The sequence below is a fragment of the Protopterus annectens genome, chromosome 3.part0, assembly GCF_019279795.1.
Source record: "Protopterus annectens isolate FY-2018-M chromosome 3.part0, PAN1.0, whole genome shotgun sequence".
Taxonomy (NCBI): Eukaryota; Metazoa; Chordata; order Ceratodontiformes; family Protopteridae; genus Protopterus; species Protopterus annectens.
Window position 1 is genome coordinate 1,872,401,204 of NC_056731.1, and position 23,927 is coordinate 1,872,425,130.

The 23,927-nt window shown below is 36.4% G+C and overlaps 1 protein-coding gene across 1 annotated transcript in view; it reads right to left on the minus strand.

The window, feature by feature from the left end:
* Positions 1 to 23,927, minus strand: part of PPP1R9A (protein phosphatase 1 regulatory subunit 9A) — a 2,260,036-nt gene that overhangs the window by 830,908 nt on the left and 1,405,201 nt on the right. Inside the window, exon 6 of the mRNA XM_044065941.1 lies at positions 1,091 to 1,226. Within this exon, the coding sequence (XP_043921876.1) occupies positions 1,091 to 1,226 (136 nt within the window). The remainder of the gene's footprint in view (positions 1 to 1,090; positions 1,227 to 23,927) is intronic.

Below are 23,927 nucleotides of genomic sequence, written 5' to 3' on the forward strand. Positions count from 1 at the left end.
GGCAGAAGTGCCTCTTTTTTAGGGGTGACCCAGAAGCAATATTTAGTTGACTGACTTGCTCACAGTCTCAGTATTCAAATAGCCTCTGAGGGACTCAAAGACGGGGCTACAGGATGAAGCTTGTTAGTACGTGACAGCATTAATACCTTGAGTTAAAGTGTCAGATGAGCATTCCCATTGTATTATGTCATTCAGTTTTATAAAGAATAATTAAGGTGTGAAGTCCACCCTTCCAGGCCAAATTCCTTCTAGTAAAACTTTCAGCTTTGATCTAACCTTTACCTAGATGATCACAGTAGCAGAAAAAGTGCATCCTGCCACCCTCCCTCTCCCACTCCCCGGGTACAGACAGGTAAACTGAGAGAATATTACAATACTGGTTAAGGCACTACCACACAAAATGTTTGCATTGGTATAAAGTAGTAGCCAAATATCAGGAGTTTAGATGGTAAATGTCTATTAAACAGTCATTAACCTTTCATTTTGTATTTTTCCCCCAGAGCTACTTCAGTCATCCCATTAATTAAGTGTTTCACATACTATTCCTGCTACTGTACAAACTGGCTTTGCAGTCATGATTTGCATTCAACTATTATATCTTGTAGGAAACAACTACCAGATAAGCAAACTTCACAAATATGGCATAATATAACACAATCCAGCTGTAAGGCTGCCAATAATAGACAAAAGCAGGCAATTCCCATTTGCAAACATTGGAAAGAAAGTAAAATGATAAATTAATTACCGACTGTAACTACATACAATGGAGGCAATGTTTGGAATGTACTGCTTTTTGGATGGTCATCCAAGAAGAATGAGTATAAAACCCTACCAAAAGCATTTTCTTCAGGATGTGATGGCACACAACCACATAACACACTACATTTGTATTCTTAGTGTAAATTGCCATTTTCTTGCTCTGACAGATCCAGTGAAAATACAACAAGGAGAATGAACACTCATTTCCCAATCAGCTTAAGCTATTACGCTCGTTTGTGAAGAACTAAGGTAACTTGATGAACAAAAAGCAAAGAAAGACTTTTAGTCCAAATGAACAAGAAAACTCATTACTTTAAACAGATGTTCTCACCTCATCGTCATCTGCATCATACTGTGCATACTGCTGTTCTAGAAGTTCTCTCTGATGCCTCTCTTGTTCTAGAGTTTGGCTGATAAGCTGGGCAACTTCACTGATTTGCCCTGGTTTTTCTCTTCCAATCAAGAACCTGTGGAGAAACAGTATTATTTAGTCATGTATGCTTTACATTCACTTCATTTCATCAAGGTGAACTAGATCAACAAAATCTATTTTTATTTATATCGGAATTATACACAATATGTTTCACAGCACAAAACAACTGCAAGTATAAAACACAAACTCTACAACAGTACAACATTGTGTACTTATATTTATGTAACCTTCTAATATGAAAACCCTGCAAATAGTTACAACTGGGATAGATTGCCACGTACCAAAAAGCACAAGAAAGATGCCTAGTAAAAAAATCCCACAGTTACTTCCAAGATGTGCACAACTACAGCAAAATCAATAGCAGTTGTAAGGCGTTCACAAAGAAGAATGAAAAACTAGACAAGCATTTCACTGAAAAAAGAAAAAAAAACAAACCAAGATTCCAAATTAAATTATGCTGCATATATACCTGTGATATATATATATATATATATATATATATAGATATAGGCCATAGTGACATATATATATATATATCTATATACCTTAAGTAAATACATCAGTCACTGGTAAAATGGACTTCTACTTTCTGAACCATCATTTTTTTTCACCTATTATGAATTGGAGACTGCATCCCATGGGTTCCCATCATCAGTGTTCACCTTCCAAACTCTTCTGCAGGTGCAACGCAGTGAGAGAGTCTGTAATCTAAAGCCCAGAATATTAAAGGTGGCCAGTTAGTGTCTGCCATACACAGGCTGTGGTGGTGCACTTGGTCTAGTGGGGATGTCATTTCATTATTGAAAGGAAGAGTTTGTTAGACAGGCTCTAAATATGTGATGAGACACACATGATATCATGTGGCTCACCTACATTCCTTTTTGTGCTGACTGCACCCATTCACTCACATAAGCACATGTTCACCTCTGAGAGATGCCCGATGCTCTACAAAGAGCCATACTACTGCTCAGAAAGGCAGCAGCTTTGAACAGTACTACTGCATTTAGCACATAAAAACAACAGCCGATGCACATGTTTATTGTAGTTAACAGAACCATTATATTTCTGCAGCAATAAAGGAATGCTTGTTTCATAGTTAGGGCTCCATATATTTAGCAATCCCTCTACCACAGCTCTCAACTCTCCCTGACTTCGCATAATTTCCCTGATTTTGCTTATATTTTAAGTTTGTTTCTCATAAGAGCTGGACTTTTCTTGAAAATTATTGAGGACTGAAGTATTTAAATAATGACATCTGAGTTTCAGACTTTATTCCTTTCAGAAAATGAAATGCATATTGAGGTGTTATTCTCAAAAAGTGCTAAGTATGTAAGAGCAATACTTAATATCTTACTTGATTTTGGCCTTTGTCCCTCATTATTTTTGGCTTTGTCCTTAATTCTTACATTAAGAGGTTGAAAGCTATGACTTTTACAACTAAGCATTTTCAACAGTGTTATGCCCTTTCTACTGACTGTTTCACACCCACCTCACATTTTGTGAAGACTAAATTCACTGAAGTTTCAGCCAGAAGAAACAAACTGGTCAAACCTTCATCTTGGCAAAATCTACCCCCTTGAACCCTCACAGCCTTCCACCCCTATCCTTATATATAATACTCTCTCGACATTCACACAAGTAAGAAGAAAAAAGAACAGCCAAGCTCTCCGAATCCCTGCCAACACAAACAGAAACTGCATGACCAATGATTTCCTGTGTAAAAGGTGAGCACATTGTTTCAAATTTGGGAGTAGATACTAATAAGTTTAAACTCCTCTACTTTACCGTCAACCAAGTGCAGGGAAAGCAACTCTTTTCTGGCAACGTTTTGATCTGTGTATATAAAGGGGTGTTATCTCCAAAATAATACAACACATTCTCATGCAGCTTTCATGGATTTTTTTTTTGGTCCAATTAACTAAAAATGTCATAAACCATGTTTCCAGCTTCAGAGTGAAAGGAACAACTGCATTCTGAGTTTTAATTAAAAACATTTAATTTATGTCATTTTTATGTCAAAACATTTAAAAAGCACAATGTGTACTAACTCCATTATTTGTCAGCAGAACAATGCTCTCTCTGAATTTGCTTTGTATCTGTATTTCAAAAAATTTCCCTGGGATGAGACTGAAATTGGTTGATTGTGATCAGTGCTCTGCCCCAATATACAAATCAAAATGGTACTTACGTACTATCGCAACCACATTCTGAAGAGGAGAAGCGGTTCTTTTCCAAGTCATAGTCATAGCAATAAATGTACTCAAACTGTCTTGCACATATCTCTCAATTGTCAAGATTTGGGTGTCATAATTTTGGATTCTTCATCATAACATTTGTGGATTTATGACATATCAGTGAGGATTGAATTTACTAAATAACGACATACATTTTTTTCATATCCTTCAGATAATGCTTGCGAACACAAATCCTGTTGTGGTAGTAACTTTCTAAGTTTATAGGAGCCATATTTTAAATCTGCCCCTATTTTGGGCCCTTTGTCCACCCCATTATATTCAGCTTTGTTCAAATGCCTTGCACTAACAGGCTGAGATGTATGCTCTTGCAGAACGACTTTGGCTTGATCAAATGGCACGATTCTGTTTAGCATTGAAAAAAATTTCGAGCCTTGTTTTGGACGTCTAATTCCATATATTTGCTTATAATGAATCCCTAGTACCTTAACAACACTCCATTTTGTCCCATACTTCTTCCCATCTGTTTATAAACGTTCTTCCTCCAAAATAATATGTACTCGTTAGCTCACCTCCTTCATTGCATTTCCAAACTTCCAACCCATTTTTTGGCTTTCTGTGGACTTCTTTAAGCAAGTAGGTGAGAAACGTGTCTTAACAATCTTACACCACGACAAGTATTCCACGGAGTGAGAATCAAGAAATATAATCACTTTGGCTAAGACAGATTTACAGAGGCCATAGTGACATGGATTATACTTAACAGACGTACATAGAATGATACCGTGTGCTACAATTGGTGAGTCTGGAATGTGGTTGCGTAAATACGTAAGTACCATCAAAATTAAATAAAAACAGTATCTATAAAATAAATAAAGAAACAAACAATGAAAATCTTACTTTTATACAGAAATACATTTTAGGCCTTAAGTCAAAATTTATCCACCCTCAACCAAGTGTAGGAAAGCCAAGTGCTGCTGGCTATTTCATTTTTTTATATATATATATATATATATATATATATATATATATATATATATATATATAAACTGATGTACTCCAAATGGCTTAAAATGTTCTTCAAATTTTCAGGAATTTATTTCCGGAACTATTAGCAAAATATCATTACAGTGTGCTGTCAGCTTCAAAGTCAAGTAAGCAGCTGCATCCCAAATTTTAATGAGGGCAGTTACTGTATTATTATTTTATACCACAACATTTAAAATAATAAAAATCCCACATTTAGACAGAAATAAATACTATGTAGTCACAATAACAATGCACCTATGCTTTGAAGCTTTATGTAATTACTTTGAAGATAAATATATGTTCTTCTATTTTAAGTGAATGTTTTGCAAATGTTGCAGTCTATTAACCTCTAATGTACATTCTAAAAATGCCATTATTGCTGAATTGTTCCTGGGTTCTTCTAATACAATTTTAGGACAAGACAGCTAGACTTAACTTAGTATTCTACAAGGGTTGAAAACACAAAAGGCTAAGCAGCAAAACTGTTTAAAAAATGTGTGACTGTCAGTATGTACTTGGAAATAATAAACAGTACAAATAGTTCTGCAAAGTATACAAGATCGGTGCAAGCTTTCTTGCATAAGATCATTCTGATTCACAGCCACCTTTGCTGCCTAGGATTACTACTGTGTACCCTAGCCAAAGAGGTTCAGAACATCACAAGCAAATACAGTATTCTGTGGGAAAAGTCTGGGTAAATGACCTTCCCAATGTACAGGCTAGTTACGGAACTTTTGAAATTTGAGAATTACAGACAGCCAAACTATGCAAACTCAGGGGAAGGTAGGGTTTGTGATGATGTGAGGTAGTACCAGCTATGCCACAGAGAGTAGGGCAGTGCATGTGTAACATATGACAGCATAGCTAGTTGGTGTTTTGTAAAGAACTTTATGTCATTTGCACATCAAACTGATTTGTACAGATGCTTGTGTTAAAAATACATTTGTAAAGTTGCTTGTGTTAAAAATGTATCAACAGTGGGTCCTGCTGGATAGAAAAGAAATATATATGTATGTCAGCATGCATTGTAACTAATGAAATGCATACACGTTAACAGAGGATGCTGGAAGGGAAAGGGTTACGTTCAGACCAGCTAACCTTTAGAAAAATAGCTTGAAATTAAATGACTTGGTTTAGGCCATAAAGATTTTACCTCACAGATCTGAATGTAGCCAGAGATACAATTTCTGGGCTGGGATGCTGCTCTTATTGTCCTTAGTGGTAAACTAACTGCTACCCTGGGGTGCCAGAGAATGGCTGGTTAGTCTCTGCAGGAAGGATGAAAGGGTTGGAATTATTTCACAGTCTCTAGATGCTGAAATAAACTATAGTTCTAGGTGTATATTGTGATACATCAGTGCCAGAGTGCCAGATCCTGGCTCTCGTTTCTAGTCAGTGGGGGCAATGTTCGAACCACAGAATAAGGTGACCAGATGTGATGTCATTCTGTAGCCAGCACTGAAACTGTACTTAGATAACAGTGACAGGTGTGACAGTGGCACTCAGTACTCTGTTTTGGAACTGACAAGACCACTCACCCGCTTCATCCTGACTTGCTTTAGTAAGTAAGCAGGGAATAGTAATTCTTCAGTCAGTTATGAAAATATAGTGAGACTAGTTAAATATTGTTTTTCTGTATCTGTCTGAATTGTTTTTCATAATTCTTGTGAATTGAAACTTTGGTGTTTATTCTAAATAGATATTCAGTATTTTCATGTTTTCTACTTTATTATTTATTTTAAATATATCTAAACCTTTCATTGTGGCTGGTCTTTTAGAAAAAAAGTTTAACTTCTGAGAGTAATTGTATTTATTTGGTGGCACTGTGGCTTTATGCTCCTGAAAGTCTTGCTGTTTGGTTAATACTACCATTTGTATAATTTTACTAACACTATTAGTGAGTGAGTGGAGAGTGTGCGTGTGTGTGTGTGTGTGTGTGTGTGAGAGAGTGTGTTTGTGTGTGTGTGTGTGTGTGTGTGTGTGTGTGTGTGTGTGAGAGAGTGTGTTTGTGTGTGTGTGTGTGTGTGTGTGTGTGTGTGTGTGTGTGTGTGTGTGTGTGTGTGTGTGTGAGAGAGAGAGAGTGTGTGTGTGTGTGTGTGTGTGTGTGTGTGTGTGTGTGTGTGTGTGTGTGTGTGTGTCTGTGTGTGTGTGTGTGTGTTGTTAGGTGCATTCATGGCTATGCAAAATCCCAGGTAATGAGATGCTACCATTTTAGGAAATCTGGATGAATATGTATCAATAGATACCACTGTGGTGCAAATCAGGGCATCAGTATAGAGTGATTGGCACTGCGGTGCTACTAACTACGAATGAGGTATACTGTGTTTTTGCTACAACATTAAAAATACACATAAGGTCACTTTTCGGAGAAATATATGTTAATTTTAGTTCCATGGTCACAGAAACACTAATGAATGATTTTGAGACCAAATGTCACCTGCATGTTTGTTCTGAACTAAAAGGCAAAACACAGGATAGTCTAATGGCCATGCAGAACTACTGTTAGGACCAACTAATGCAGGGTTGTATCTCTAAACCAGCTTCAAATTTTCTAACAGACTTCTCAGAAAATAATATGATATGACACAAAGGTTCATTTTCAAGTTATATTGCTTATTAGTTACTCAGCTACAGAACACATTTGGTGATTTTAGGTACAAAGGCATGTAAACAACTTTACCTTTATGTACTGAACTTTGCTGACTTCAGATTTCCTGGATCCACCCCTTATTTTGCATGCATATGTGTACTGTAAAATCTATCTCAGCTCAAGGTGGCATATAGAATCTGTCGGCTCCTCATTCCAAAAATATGACATGATTGTCCTTATCCTTTAACAATTCTTAGACTGATTATGCTTTTCCATTAACTGCTCTGTGCAATTCTCAGTGGCTAAGTATCTCCTATTAACACTGAACAAAATTTGCAGGCTAAATAATCCTCTTAAAAACGAGACAATATTGGCACAACCTACTTGAAAATACCGTCTCTGTGTAGGACAATAAGTTATTTTTTTAATATATAACACTGGTCCCTACATTTTTTAATTAGAATCTCTGCATCCCATGCTACCATGTCAAATAGCCAATAAACTCAACTAATAATTAACTTGCTACCATAATAGATCTCAAGTGTGAGCACTTGACTTACATCTCATTTTAATGCTGCTCTGAACTAAAAAAGCCAAAATTATTCCTGCAGCAGTTTGGAGCTAACCCTCCAAGATATCAGCCTTACGTATGCTCTCTAAAACTTTATCCTGCAAATGAGTGTCTTTATGTCAAACTTCTTAGACTTATCTAGCTACACTACTCTGCCATGTCTCACCCAGCCTTCTTCACATTTCCTCCATCATTTCATTTTTCACATGTCATCTACAGCCTCCTGCTGTTTCAACAGTCACTTTTTAACTCCTACATATTACTGTTTTCTGATATTCCAGGTATGTGTGCATCACCATTTCAAAGGGTGCCAAATATCTGCACAGTAAGTATAACTTGACATAGTTTACAACTTGCTTAAGATAATGTTCACATCTGTGATTTTAATATAAACTCTTCTCGGCTGTAAATAATTGTTCTCTTCAGCTCACTGTAATTTTCCTTTCCATATGTACTCTGCATGCCACTTTAATCCATTGCCTACATAAATATTTCAGTATACTAGCTCAGTGGCAGTTTGCCTGTTTGCAAAATTTATGTGCAACAATGAATGTTGTGCTTTTTCTTCATTCATTCCCTATCATGGATTTGGTAAGGAGTTTGTAAGTAGCCTATGTCCTTATTTACTAGTCCCATAATGATTCTTTCCACAACCTTACAGATACGTTTGGTCAAGCTTATGGAATAATAATTACCCACACAGGTGGGTGTAGCTGGCTTTAGTAACTCCTGGGCTGGGGTGAAGATGACTGATTTGTAGTTGGATATGACCAGGTAGGAAGTGACAATTGGTGGGGAAAAAGGCTATCCTACATTGGTAAGGACTAAGCCCAGGATGTACAAGTCTCCCAGTTAATGGAGGAGTAGTTGAAGTCTCCTAAGAGAATGGTGTTTGGCTTAATGTACAGGGACTCCATACTAATTAGGAAGAAGGAATAAACTAAAAGAGATATACAGTTAGCTATGATAAGATAAGGTATCTTTTTAATAATAAGTTGGGTATGGAGGAGCTCCAGGTTGTTATCTTGTTAACAAGTCTGGAGGTGAAATGTTTTACAGAACATGGAGGACATGTCTTTGGTGTCTTCATCTAGTATGGTGGGAACTAGGGCAATTCCTCCAAAACAGGGATAGGTTGAGCAGTGTGGTGCAAAAGAAAATCCACATTTAAAAGTGTTCATGCCTTACTGCTAGTGAATTTTTACATATAAAAGGATCATGTACTTTGAAGAGTATGGTACTTACGGGAGAAGCCAATTCATAGTGTCCTTTTTCCTTGTTATTGTTTAATTTAACTACTGAATGACTGGCTTTGACAGAGAAAAAAACTTTGCAAGGGATGGAACACTGAATGATGGACAGGATGGGACAAGTCCCTTTGTTCACATGCAAATGGAAACTACCTCATCCTGTTATAACAACAAAAATCCCTCACCATGGTCATGAGAGCATTGGAAATACTTTTTTTAAATCTCTAGTTACAGCATCAGCTAGATAACATCATCGTACCTAGGATGCCAAGATTATGTGGACACGTATTATACCTTCCATTATGTTTCAATGGCTCAACAGTTAGTACACTCACCTTTGGTGCTAAACAACGAGAAGGTTGTGGGTTCTACTCCAACTTCCACTCCAGATGAGTAAACTAATTTTCAAATTACTGACACTGCAGTGCTGTATTAGGGGGTGCTGCGATAAGTTGTTAAACCAAGGTCCCATCTGGTTTCCATTGACTGGCAGCTCAGGTGGATGAAAAAAATCTAATGGCACCTATCAAAAAGAGTTAAGGAAGTTCCTCAATGCCCTGACCAAATTTCCCCTATTAGTATAAATAAAATACGACCTCAGGTCTCCATTGAAAAAGGCCACCTAGTGGGATTATCTCGGTCAACAAATGATAAACAAATAAAGACCACCAAGATCAGCACATCAAGGTCCCATTCTCAATTTGGAAACGCATAGAGAACTGCATTCAAGAGATCACTCCTCTATAGTGCAACATGTGGCACACTTGCCTTTGGTACAGTAGGAGGTAAATGGATTACTGACACTGTAGTGCAGCATAAGGGAGGTGCTGCACTCCTGAGCATGCTGTCCTTCAGATGAGATGTTAAAATGAAGCCCCATCTGCTTGAGCTTGTGGAATTCAGGTGGATGTAAAAGATCCTATGGCAACTATTGAAAAGAGTAAGGTCCTTTATTTAAATACAAAACAGCTCTTATTTATTTATTTATTGACCGGGAAGGTCCACTAGGTCAGATAACCCATTTTCAGTGGAAGCCTGGGGAGAAAAGCTCTACAAAAATAATTACAGTTTTAACAAGATAGTACAGAGGTTACATTTGTTACAGGAAACATACACTTTTGAGTTAAAAGAAATATTACAGTATAATATAATATGACATACTAATGTTAGTATGCAAAAGGTTACCTATGTACAGCATAAATTCGGCTGTTTTGAGTTAAAAAGAAAAAAAAGTTTTTGGACAGTATACTTTAAGACAGTGAGTTTGTGTAGTAAATGCAGGGATATATTATAATAGGTAATAAAGGATACTTTAAGTTGTACAGAGATCTTATCTGCCATATAGTATGTGATTTGCCATGTGGTATCTCATTTTTGGTTAGTGGGAAGAAAACAAATTTAAGGTGGTTTATTGATTTTGCAGGAGCAATGAGGGTTATTCAGGCAGTGGCTTTTCAAAGCTAACTGAAAGTTTTTGAAACACTCAATTTGAGTTGTGTGGGAGAGTAGGGAATTCCAAAGTTTAGCTACATAGTGGGAATACAGAGTTTGTCCAGCTCTTTTGTTTGGTTTGGTCACATTTAAAAGCATTTTGTTGGAAGGTCTGAAGGTTCTTGTTGGGATGTATGTGTAAAGAAGAGAGCAGAGTGCAAGGCAGGAGTTGGATTTGAAAATAAGTTTATGCTCAAGAGTTAGCTGGGTGTAGGTGTGGTAGTCAGAGAATTCAAGCCAATTCAATTCAGAGATGGCAAGGCAGTAGTGGGTACGGTTTGCTTTACTTGAGGTAAATTTAGTTATTTTATTATAGCAGGATTGCACTTTACTGCTAAGTGATGAGTGAAGGTTTGTAAAAACAGCACTGTCTTACAATAGGGAAGGGATGGTTATTGGTAGACAGGTAATTAAGAAGCTGAATTTGTACACATTTTTCTAGTATTTTTTTTATAGCAGAGAGAGTATAGAGATAAGTCAATAATTAGAGAGGTCATAGAGTTTCCACCTTTATGAAGTGGAGTAATGATGGATTTTTTCCATAAGTGGTGGACGTAGCATTCAGCAATACAGTGATTTATAAGAATGCTAATAGGGTATGCAATTGTTTTTGCTGCAAGTTGTTGATATTCAGGGGGCAGGTTATCAGCAGACAGAGAGCAGGGTTTTAGTTTGGATAGGAGTTTGAATATAAGACAGGTGGGAACTGACCACATAGAAAAGGAGGGAGCTGAATAAGTGCTACTTGTATTGTCTGAGGAGGGGAGGCTACTGTTTAGCAATGTTGGACAATTTTTGTCAAGGGAGTTTGGGTTTGGTGGTGAGTCGTTAATTAACTTTTGTATGGTAGTATTGAAATGGGTATTGAATTCATGAGCAATTTGTTGTGGATTTTTTTCAGGTGAAGGGGAAGGGTTTTGTAAGGTGCCCGGATTAAGTAGAGAGGAGACAGATTTCCAGAATGTTTTGGGTTATTATGTAGGGAGGATAGTTTAGAGGAAAAGTAGTTTTTTTTAATCTTGTATGACAAGTTTTTTTGCCTTATTTCGAAGTTGCTTGAATTCTAGTTCATTTTGTTTTGTTTTTTCTCCATTGTTTCCAGGCTTGGTCTCTTTGGTGGGGAGTTTGTTTGGTCATTTTTGTTAGCCAGGGGGCATGGTTAACTTTTGTTCTTTTGGTTCGTATAGGTGCTAGACTATTAAGGGTATCCAAAAAAATGTTATTAAAATAGTTAATGGCGTTGTCTATGGGAAGGATATGTGATGGAATCCAGTTGTTAGCTTTCAGAGTGCTTATAAATATGTCCTGGTTAAAGTGGGTGAGATTTCTGGAAGTTCTACAGGAGTATGTTTTAACTATTTGAGAATGTGTCCAGTGGGTATATGCTGGAAGGTTGTCGCTTAATATGTTAGGTAGGGTACCTGAGTCCGACTAATTTTGAGGATGGGATACTAGTATCCAGTCTAATATTGTTTCTGAGGGAGTGGACAGGCTATGAGTAATGGTGGTGATGAGCTGTGTAAAGCTATGTAGATGTATACTATTGGCTGGGGAGGTGGAAGTTAGGCTTGCCAGTTAATGTTGGTGTCACCAAGGATAACGGTTTATTGTGAAATACTTTTATTTATCCACGATAAGAGGTATTCTAGAATAGGAATATTCTGGCCTGGGGGAATGCAGAGTACAATTATACAAAGACGTTTAATATTATTGATATGAAGTGATGTGATTAGGAGTTCGGTGTTGCCGAAGGAAGGAATTGGTTTGGGATAGGTTGTAATGGTTAGACAGGTCTGATAAATTAATGCAATGCTACCTCCCTTTTTATTAAATCTATCTGTGCGAATGATACTATACCCTGGTTGGGTAATTTCAGTATCAGCAATGTGTGGTTTTAGCCATGTTTCTATTACTGCCACAATGTCTGGGGTGTGGTTAGATAGCCAAGCATGAAACTCAGTGACTTTTGTGATGCCTGAGCACTGGCCCAGCAATCGAGGAGCCTCAATCCTCAACACTAACACCAGTGAGGGACATTCACATTGGGAAGGATAACAAATACACACAAGGTAAAGTACAATTTCCCTTAAGAGCACACAGAGATCACAGTCAGTCTGGGGCTGGTTTCTCCCTTTCTCCCCAGATCCCCAGTAAGACTCCCCACTGGCACAGCTATAGGGTTAGGATCTCAGCCTAGTGGTCAAGCTAAAACCTCCAGCACCCTCTCTATCCAACCAGTGTTTTGTGTGCCTGCCCAAGTAGCTGACACATACACAGACTTTAAGATATGATTTATATACAAACACACAGACACTCCTGGGGAAGGCTGGCACAGGTTCTCCAGCTGTTCCCCTTCCTGACAGTCTATAAGGTAGTACCAGGTGCCACCACCCACTAATATTAGTTACTATAAAGGCCCTTACCAAAGGGTGTCCAAATATTACTGTGCAATATTATTATCCAGATGGTAAGTGTGAATGAGCAGCAAGACTACTGGAGTGGCTTTGTACAGTATCGCTATATACATGCAATGTACTCTAGATCTTAAATTATCTCTACACAAAACAGCCACAGTTGAAATGTTTAAAAATATTTAATAATAAATAATAAAAACACAAGACAATACTTCTTACTACACAGTGCTAGTCAAGAGTTCATACATTAGAGGAAAATGCTTAAAATAATACTGTAGAATAGTTCTGACATAAATATAGAAAACAGCTAGACTAAACTTACTATTTTCTATCTTTTCCTAAGAGCAATCACAGTTCTAAATAAACCTTCATATAGAGCAAAAGCAGAGTACTGGTGAGTTGTTGTCAGCTTTAGACAAAGTCCAAAATGCTCTCTCTATGTCTCTGAGAAAGTCCTTTAAATTGATAATACATCCTGATGACTCATTTTAGATTATATCATTCTTAACAATTCTCTGGGGGGTTTCCTAGGATAACAGAAACTCTACACTTGCATTTCTTAATAAGCTTGCACCTGGTCAGGAAACCACAGCAATTAAAGACAGTATATATAGTCCAGACACCATGGTTCTGAGCCCTGAGATCAAACAGTCATAAAATGTTTGATTTATCAGCTTACTTACAGCAGAGTGCACTGTTGGTACATTTTTGCAGTTCAACATCCAATACAGTCTTCTCACATTTAAGAGATTATTAATATTTACAAAGACATAGAAATATCTACAAAATTCCATCTAGCTAGACTGGCAGCCTTCACATATATTCACAAGTTTGTTACAAATACTACATGTATTTATTGTTATTAAACAAAGATGTTGGCTATTTGCAGGAAGAGTGTGTGCAGGTGGGTTGCTTGGGCCGGGGTTTGAATGGATATCTCTACATTGTTGTAGAGTGAGGAAAATATGGATTGAAGTATAAGGTCGGATACTTTTTGAGAGGGGTTTATGGAGACATGTAACAAATAGTTTTAATTTGGAATTTGTAGGGGGTGGTTGTATTTTGGTTGTATACTGGATAAAGCTTACAAGTAAAATGGATGAGATGTTAGAATATCCAGGTAAACTGTTGCATGGTGGTATGGTTTGAGTACTGGATGTTGGTGGTGCTGTGTATGTGGTAGTGTATGTGGTAATGTAATACAGTAGTAAGAGCAAGAAACTAGTGCATGTGTTATAATCAGAAGTTCGAGTGTTAACTTGGATATTGGTTTGTTTGGTTTATTTGCAAAATATTTACATATTTACAAATATTTACATATGCACAAACACATATTCATAATCTCCTATACAATCATGCTGAATTCCATCCCTGTTAGACCCCCCCACTCCTTTTTCCATAACCACCATCTGATTTTACTTAATATTGTTGGTAAAATCCATTTATCATTAAACATAATTTCATTTATTCTTTCATTCCATATAGCCCACACAACATAAAATAACTTTGTATCTATTCTTTTAACATCTTCTTCTAGACTTATATTATCCATATTTATATCCAAGTTAATTTTATCCACTTCTTTTATAGCTTCAAAATATCTTCTTTACATAGTTTTCCCATTAACCTTTTTACTCTTATATTTCAAAAACACATGTTCCATAGTTTCTTCTTGAAAATGTAACGTATTTTATCACTTTTCTTTTTATATTGCATAGTTCCTTTTACTGGCAATTTATCTACTACCAGTCTCCACAAAAAAAAAATGACATTCTACTTTCTGATTAAATAATTTGTTTCTTATTTTTATAGCTTTAATTGTTTCATCTGTTAGATTTTTCCAGGGTTTTACATAGTAATGTGTTATCATTGCATTCTTATACCATACTTTTCTATCTTTTTCTGTAGTATCAATTTTTATTTTCCACAAAAATATTTTTTCTTGGTAACATTTTATTTATTCATTTATACATTCTTTTTTCCCATACCCCAGCATTTATTATACTTATATTTATACAGTTTTATTACTAATCTCTTACCTTTTTCATTTATCCACTTTAAGACTGTACACATTTAATGAAGCAGTGTACACCATGGGGTAAATTAACCCTAAACCTCCTTCTTCTTTATTTACATACAAAACTCCTCTTTTTACTGGGCTTAATCCAGGACCCCATATAAATGTAACAACATATCTGCAGTAATTCCTTTTCAAATACTGTTGGCAACATAAATAAACCTGCTAAGCATGCTATTTTTCCCATCAGTACTGCATTTATCAAATAAGCATTTTTTAATGATAATTTACATATTCTCCAGAAAAGATGTTATGCTTTATTTCTTCTATTGCTTTTCCAATTAAATTCTACTTACATCTTTATTCCCAAATGTTATACTTAACACAGCAATTTCATTCACTGCAAAATATACACCCAGATCTTTACTACATCATCTAAACCTTTACTTTTCTCTTTATTTAAAGTCATCCCTATCGTCTCTAAACACTCATTTGTGCAAATGATTACTTCTTTTATCCAAATTTTGTTTTTTTGTAATTATTATAATCTCATCTGCATATTTTAACATAATGGGAATTCTTAAGTCTTCAGGTGTTATATACCCCACCTCCTTCATTTTGTAATTTATTTCACATATTATCATATTCATCACTAATGTAAAGAGTATACAACTCACTGGACATCCCTGTCTTACACCATTCTTCATATGTAGCTCTTGGCTTAACCAGCCATTTACAAGTATTTTTACTTTATTATTACTATATGCCTAACTTTCTCACTTATATTATATTATTTCATTATTACTCACAAGATTTCATGTCCAATTGTGTCAAATACCTTATTAAAGTCTCCTATCATGATTTTCACTTCTTTTCTGTTCATATCATCCACAATTTCTCTATCATTAAAAATTCTTGACAACCCTTCCCCTTTATACTATATAGGCTATCTTCCATAATATTTCACATTTCAGTTTCAAATCTCTTTTGTACTGTTTTCATAAAATCTTTTAATCATTATTATCCAATACCACTTGTCTTCATTTTTTTATTCTCTTCTATCTTCATTCTTCCATATGAATTTAGGCACTCTACTACATAATTCTTTATACATAAAATCTTTATTTAACCATTCATTCAAAATCTTTTTTTTTTTTTTGCCAATCTCTTAAATTTTTATACATGTTTATTCTATCTGGGCCTGTAGCCAAATGTATATTTACTTGTCCTAACACTTTACCTTGCTTTTCCAATTCTTTATTCACTTTTTCTGTTAACTTTTGTACTTTCCACATTTTTTCACTACCTTTTTTCTTTCAACATTTCTTATACATGTTGTACTACAATCTTTTCCTGAGTTCTTTTTAGTTCTACTTCTATTTCTCTCATTACAATACCATCTTCCTTTACTAATCTGTTTAAGTAGCTTGATATTTCTTCTCTTTTTCCTTGTAAAATATCTTTGCTTATATAAAAATTCTCATACTTTTTCTTGATTTCTTTCACATAATTATTTTTCATTGTCAAAATACTTTCTGCCATTATGTTCTAAATCTTCCAAAGAATTGCTATATGTTCATTAATATTTTTCTTTCTCTACTTTCCTCACATCATATTGTCACTGTAAAACAATTGTATTTTTCCTTAAATATCACCCACCATTCATAATATTTTGTATAAAATGCTCCCACAGTAATATGATCTTTCCATAGCTGTATTACTAATCTCTTTCCATATTCATTCCATGCTTTCAAAGTTATCCCTTTTATTGCTTTGCCTATTTTAATATACTCTTCTTTCCTTTTATCTCTAGCCATATTGCAAGATGATCATAAAATCCTGTTTCAACTAAATTCCCTTCTCCTATAACTAAACCTTCTGATACTATAAAATAATCTATTTCAGTTCTATACATACCCCTTTTGTAAGTCCATGAATTTTTTGTCCAAAGCTTTAACTTACCATGTTATAACTTCTAACATTCTTCTTATATCATTTTCTATCTTTTTACGCTTGCCTCTTAAAGCACAATTAAAGTCTCGTGTTATTATAATATTCATACTTATCACTACAGAGTCTAAAGTCTGATGAAATAGGCTTTCCCCTTCTTTATACATAGTATACACAATGTTACAATTATGTACACTTGTTCTTTCCATTTCAAATCTACAATGGTTAATCTTCTCATTTTTGCTAAAGCTACGTACATATAATATGTTTACTACATTTCTACAGAATGCGGCTACTCTAGAACATCTCCCATTTCCCAAATTATCTTTCCTCCACATAGTTTTTCTGTTTGTAATCTTTCTTCATTTGTTAAAAATCATGTGTTTTCTAATATAATTACATATACATCACATGTATTACACAACTCCAAAACCCCTATTCTTCTTACTATATTCTTAATACTAATCACATTTATAGAAGGCACCCTAAAATTTTCATTTTCATTTTCCCTTTTCTTATTTTCATGATTTCATACATTCATAGTTATTTACAGGGCTAGCTTTCTTAATAGGTCATGCTAAGCCTAACAAATTTCCTCCCCAAAGGTGAGAATGAAACACTGTACCTTGTGTAGGTGAGGCAAACACCTTAACCATTATACCAAGCCCCAATCTTTAGCTGTATATATTCTTTTTCATCTATTTCCTTTTTATTTCTTTTGCACTTATCCCATTAAATATTATTTTTTCTGTCTTTTACTCTTTTACCAATATAATTTTTTCCCCTTTTACTATCTATCAGTTTATGTCTTCATCATTCATTTCAGAACCATCTTCTATGTCCTCTTTATTATTTTTTTCTCATCCAATTTTTCTTCTATTTCTATTTCTAAAATTCTACTTGTTCATTTTCTTCTCTTTCTTTTTCCTCACTGTTATTTTCATGTTTGCAATCCATCCATAAGCTTTCAAATGTTCTTTCAAAGTCTCTCTTTCTACCTCTTTTTGAAATGGTACATGAATTTCCTTTTTTGTTTCCCTGTTTAATGCTTTTATCACACAAAGATTCCATGGGTAACAGTCTTTCTTTTTTCATATTCTCCAAGAATATTTTCCATTGAAAAACAGTCTCAAATATAATGTCACAAAATGTCTTTTTGTTAATAAGAATAAATGCTCTTACCTCATGTGCTTTTACACCGAAAGGAGCTATTAAATTGTCCCAAACCTCATACCTATCCACTTCTTTGTCTTCTTTACTTTGACTCCTTACCACATACTTCTGTTTTTCATTTTCTTCTGCCTTCTTTTACTTTCTCTGCATTTGTTTTCTTTTCCATCTCACCACTATTCTTCGAGATTGTCTCTGCATCCTCTTTTTGAATTTTCTCCATAATGTCCCCTCAAGAAACATCTCCTTCATTTTCTGGCTCACTCTACACCACCATTTCTTTATGTAACATATCCTGCAACCCCCCCCCCCCCCAACTGGAGGGTTGTAATTATACATCTATTATTTGCTGAGTCATCTCCATCAAGCAGGTTTCTTTGAAACATTTCCTCAGAATCCTGCACACATTCTTCAGTCTCAATATTTGATTTCTCCTTCATTTCTTTCACTACTCCATCATCTCCTTCTCTCTCCATCTGCCTCTCTGCTTCTCCGGGCCACTTCTGCACCTGGAACAGAAATAGGAAAAGCTGCTCCAAAATGGGTCCTACTCAGAACAATGACGAGCAGGGGAAGTTCCCTGATGCCTTGAGCAAATTTCCCCTAGTGATATAAATACCACCTCAGGTCTCCCCTGAAAATAGGTTATTAGCCTAGTGGGACCAAACTGGTCAACAAAGGATAAATAAATAAATAAATAAATAAATAAGTAAATACATACATGAATGATGTGCTGCTAAGAGCTCTAGCCTAATCCACATCATTGCGAGTTGTAAAACTCTTTGCTTGGTGCTTCTTGCATGATTCTTTTCAGCCCAGAATGTGGGCTTAAGAAGATTAATCACATCCACAATACATGCTACAGATACCCAGACTCTATGCTAGCTTTTACAATTATACGTTTCCAGAAGGGCCCTCAGCTGAACTCATCATGTGATCAGATCCATCTGGCCCATACAAAACCTGGGGTTCTAAACATCCTGATGATAACCTCCATTAGTCTTCTGGCAGTACTTATTTCAGTTGAGATTCCTTTTTCACAGGGGTCACTACTCTGGTCAGCACTGAACCTTGCTAGAAAATGTAAAATCAAATGTTGGAAATATGTAGCACTATTAGTGGCAAATAAGCAGCTGGTTATCACTGTTTATCAAGCAATTGGAAACATCAGACAGCTGCTGTTCCCCTCAAATGCAAGGCTAAAGTAAATGTCAGCTTACAGTAACATAACAGTTGTTAGTCCACGAGCTTTTTTCAGGGGGAAAATACACATAAGACACAATGAGGAAACTGCACGCTTGCAAAATAAGTCTAAATTTTTTTTTTTGAATTCAAGAGTGTAAATTCCAGATCACTGTCAAGTATACATTATGCTATAGTTAGATAGTGATACATCTTTTGTTTTTGACTACCTGTTTTACTAAACTTCAACAAAGTAAATTAAAAAAGGAAATGAACATTAAGGAGATTAGTATTTTAGGAACTCCACTCTTTTGGAAAAAGTCACAATGAAATACAGGCTGGTGAGTTAGGAGTACCATAAAAAGCCAAAATGAGTGTTTGCAGACTACACTATCAGAGGCATGTGCAATAAATGCCAATAATAGATCAAGCATGGCATTTGGTATACAATGCTGTCATTTCATTCGTGATGTGGCTAAGTGCTCACTAAACTATTTTATTACAACTGTCGAATTGCTGTAATTACAGGAACCATAATAAGACAAATACATAAAAGCTCTGAGTAACCAAATGCACTGACATCATAGGATAACTAATTCGTCTTCATGATAAGCCTTACATAAGAATAAGGAAACACTCTCATAGGCCATAAATCACATTTGTATCAAATCTGTGGTAACCTGTAGACTGGTATATGAAGAAATGCTTTTCCTCTCTTTGGAAGTTTTAGTGTGATACTTCCTTGTTCACGTAAACATAGATGGTGAAAGTGTATGGTGAAAAGTAACTCTCGTAAAATGAAACCTTTTTCTTGCCACTGGAGACATGTTCTACTTTGCCTCAGACTTTGAAACAATATTCTAGGAGATAAGTCTACAAGGAATGTAAGTGTCATGTCACGACCCACTAATTTAACACAATATACACGATCTGTACATCTTTCATGGAAATTATTAAAACTGTTTTATGGCACTGTCATCTTAATACAGAGCATTTGATCACAAAGAAGGCTTAAGGCTAGTATGTACGCACACATCAAAACAGATATACTTTTATTTTTGATGGAGGATATTACTTTTATTTTATTGCGCCTTTATGAAGTTCTAATGTGTAAAGAATACTGCCTTAAGCTATCCTTTAGGTACTGGAGTCAAATATAGCTTCCTTTTCAGCTTTTCATTAATGGTGAGTATGCAAAGTCCTGCAAGATATCTTTGTAAAAAAAAAAAAAAAAAAAAAGAATAGGTGTCTTGCACTACTAATAATGCAGGCTAGTGAGCCAAAATCTCATTCTCTGAAGCACTGTTATTATGAAAGCCTTTGACACACAAGACAGCTATGCCAAAAAAAAAAAAAACAAAGTTCTGAGTCAAGGGTGGCAGTGGAAGCGACAGCACAGGAGAAACAGGGCATGTTGTCAATACCATGACTTCTTCCATACATGAAGAATTTAATTTATATTCTCAAAATGTCCTGGTAAATATTACCCTTCTCTGTCACCCCCCCTCCTCTTACTAACCTCCAGACTCAGCTACCCCCATCAATAAACTGTTTGTCTTGGGCAGCTCTCAGGCACAGCCACTGGGTAGGTTCCCCCTTCTCAAGGAAGAATGTTTTTAGATATCTATTACAGGTTGCAGCTACACAGGGACTAACAGTCACATGAGATTAGAGAATGGGTGACTTGTACATCACCACCCTAACTGTAGAATGAATGTTCTTCAGTAGGATGTGAATGTTCAGGTAATGCCAACTGAAAAACAAGTCCGCTACTTCATGGCAATATATTGTGCTACCATGAAGCTTGGACAGTTAAAAACTAATTGGCCTTGTGAAATTAAAATAACAACTAAATAAAAAGAAAATTAAGTGTGTGGCCTTGTGTGTGCATATGTTCTTGCATGCCTGTGTGTGTGTGCTAGTGTGCATAACTGCATAAGAAAAGTGAGTGACAGAAACAGTGAAGAGACAGCACAAACCTACAATAAGTACAATATCCCCTGTGTGTACAGGTACAACAGGGGCAGAATAACTGCACACACTCGCATGTGCTAAGTCAGGCCTCTACATACCTGATCTCATATAGATAAAGAAATGCCAACAGGATTTTCCTGGTCTCTACCACAATTCACATACACATGCTCCTACTGAAAGCAAAAAGTGGGCCTTAACTCTTTAGTCTACTGCTCCTGCTGACTTTTTGAAACACAGAATGCTAGCCAGACCTGGACTGTCCGCATTATGGTTGAAGACCTTGTCCCTCAGTCACTAAGACTGCTTAAATAACTTCATATTTCTGGCCCATACTCTGTTCTTGTGTACTGTTTACTGATTGCACTGGTTTATGGCACTCTGTGTATGCAAAGTGTACCACAGTGCAAAATACATTCTTGTCAGCATGACAACATTTTTTGTCAATACTTGCTTTACTGGGAAGTGATATTTAAGTGTCATTCTTTCCTTTGTTTAAATAACACAATAAATAAGAGAGAGAAAAACTGTCTGGTTACTCATTCTCCTGCTGTTATACCATAAACCAAACTTAATTTCTACAATAACCCATGTTTTCTTTTCATATACATTCATTCATGTCACTCCTATGCATTCTTAAATTCAAGTATAGATTCTGCATCCATCAACTAAGCTGGAAGAATGATATACATGTACATCAGTGATGTGAATGAGGGAATACAGTGTTTAAGGCATGATGTGTATATTTGCTGGCTAGTAAAATAGGCTATAACCATACTACGATGGTTTAAGGTATGCACAAGGAAGGGTGTCTGCTCTTTGTCTTGTGAACATAATTTTACCTGTGGTATATTTTGCTTGCAATCCTTCTTTGTCAGTCCCTCCCCTCACTGATCTCAAAGTTCAGCCACCCACCCATTTGTTTATGTTGTACAGCTAATAGCCACAATCTTACTACAGCATGTTTAATGGCATTAAATGAAGTCTGTACCCGCAGGATGGGCTTCCCATGGCCTGCATGAATTTTGTTGCCTACTTATGTATCCCAAATGTCTAATGTATTTGTAAACCAGTTAACTAATATAAACAAGGTACAGATTGAAAGGTGTGCAAAAGCTTCTAAAGCAGTAGTAACAGCCCTTTCACTGGATCTGTCATGAATAACTCCTACTTGGTAAAGTGGTTGAGCTGCTGAAATCAGAAAGGTAGGACAATTTGCAGAGCTGGAAGTAAAATGGCATTCTCTTGACAGTGAGAGAACAGACTGAAACGCAGGTGACTAGGATACCAAGGACCTTGTTTTCCATCTCTGTTATAGCTGCATACCCACTAACACCGATATCTATACATGGTGCATTTCAGATGGATGACACTATCTCTGCAGTAGGTTTAGCATCACTATATAAAAGTCCAGTTATACAAGGCATTTAAAACAAACTGAAGGGTTGAGCTCTTCTAGTCAGCTTACCACTCTGCTCAGCTTTGTGTCATTATCAACTAAGATGGTATGACTTTAGATCCTTTGGGAGATGTTGCTTTAAATATACTTACTAGCAGTATGTTGAATACCAAGTATTAATGCTTATCACAGTGAAGCATTCTGAAGCTGGGGACTCCTTTAACCTAATGATTCTTCACTTACTGGATGCAACTTGGATTAGTGTTACATTTTTACTCGAATGTCCTAGCAGATAATGTGCAGTATTTGCCCCAGATCAACCTTAAATCATGCTGCTCCGAAAAGTGCTGATAGGCTGGAGGGGTATGGAAGTGTGCACGCTGCGTACATTGCCTGAGTGCAGTGCACAACCGGCCTTGCTGGAGGGGTATGGAAGTGTGCATGCTGAGTACATTGCATGAGTGCAGTGCACAAGAGGCTGGAGGGGTATGGAAGTGTGCATGCTACATACATTGCCCGTGTGCAGTGCACAAGAGGCCTTGCTGGAGGAGTATGGAAGTGTACATGCTGCGTACATTGCCTGAGTGCAGTGCACAAGAGGCCTTGCTGGAGGGGTATGGAAGTGTGCATGCTGTACAGTGCACAAGAAGCTTTGCTGGAGGGGTATGGAAGTGTGCATGCTGCATACATTGTGTGAGTTCAGTGCACAAGAGGCCTTGCTGGAGGGGTATGGAAGTATGCATGCTGCTTACATTGCCTGAGTGCAGTGCACAACAGGCCTTGCTGGAGGGGTATGAAAGGGTGGCAGTGGAAGCGGCAGCACAGGAGAAACAGGGCATGTTGTCAATACCATGACTTCTTCCATACATGAAGAATTTAATTTATATTCTCAAAATGTCCTGGTAAATATTACCCTTCTCTGTCACCCCCCCTCCTCTTACTAACCTCCAGACTCAGCTACCCCCAATTTGCAGTGCATAACAGGCCTTGCTGGAGGGGTATGAAAGTGTGCACACTGTGTACATTGCCTGAGTGCAGTGCACAACAGGCTTTGCCAGGAATTAGAGAATTCCAAAACAGCCCCCCCCTCCCCAGTTTACTACAGTTATAGTGGCTGCCTTGACTTCTACAGCAGCACAACAAACAGTAGAGCTCAATCCAAATATGAAAGTGTCACATTAAAAAGAAGTGAGAATGGGGTGTACTGATGCTAGGCAAAACTGGACTTAAACTGATAAAATGAGGTACATTCCTCTACAGAGAATGGTATATTAATAAGGAAAGACAAGTATATCCTGGCAAGAAATGTCCTAAATAATGCCTAGTCATCCTGCGAGTCCAGGTTGAATAAGCATTGTTAAAATACTGAAGAGTCTGGAAAAAAGTTAATCCTCCAAATGACAGTGGAGTAGAAACTTCTAGGGTAGAACTAATATTTGCTTTACTGAATCTAGCACAAATGTAACATACTTGAAAACTAAAGTTAAACTGCTGGAATCAGAAAAGTAG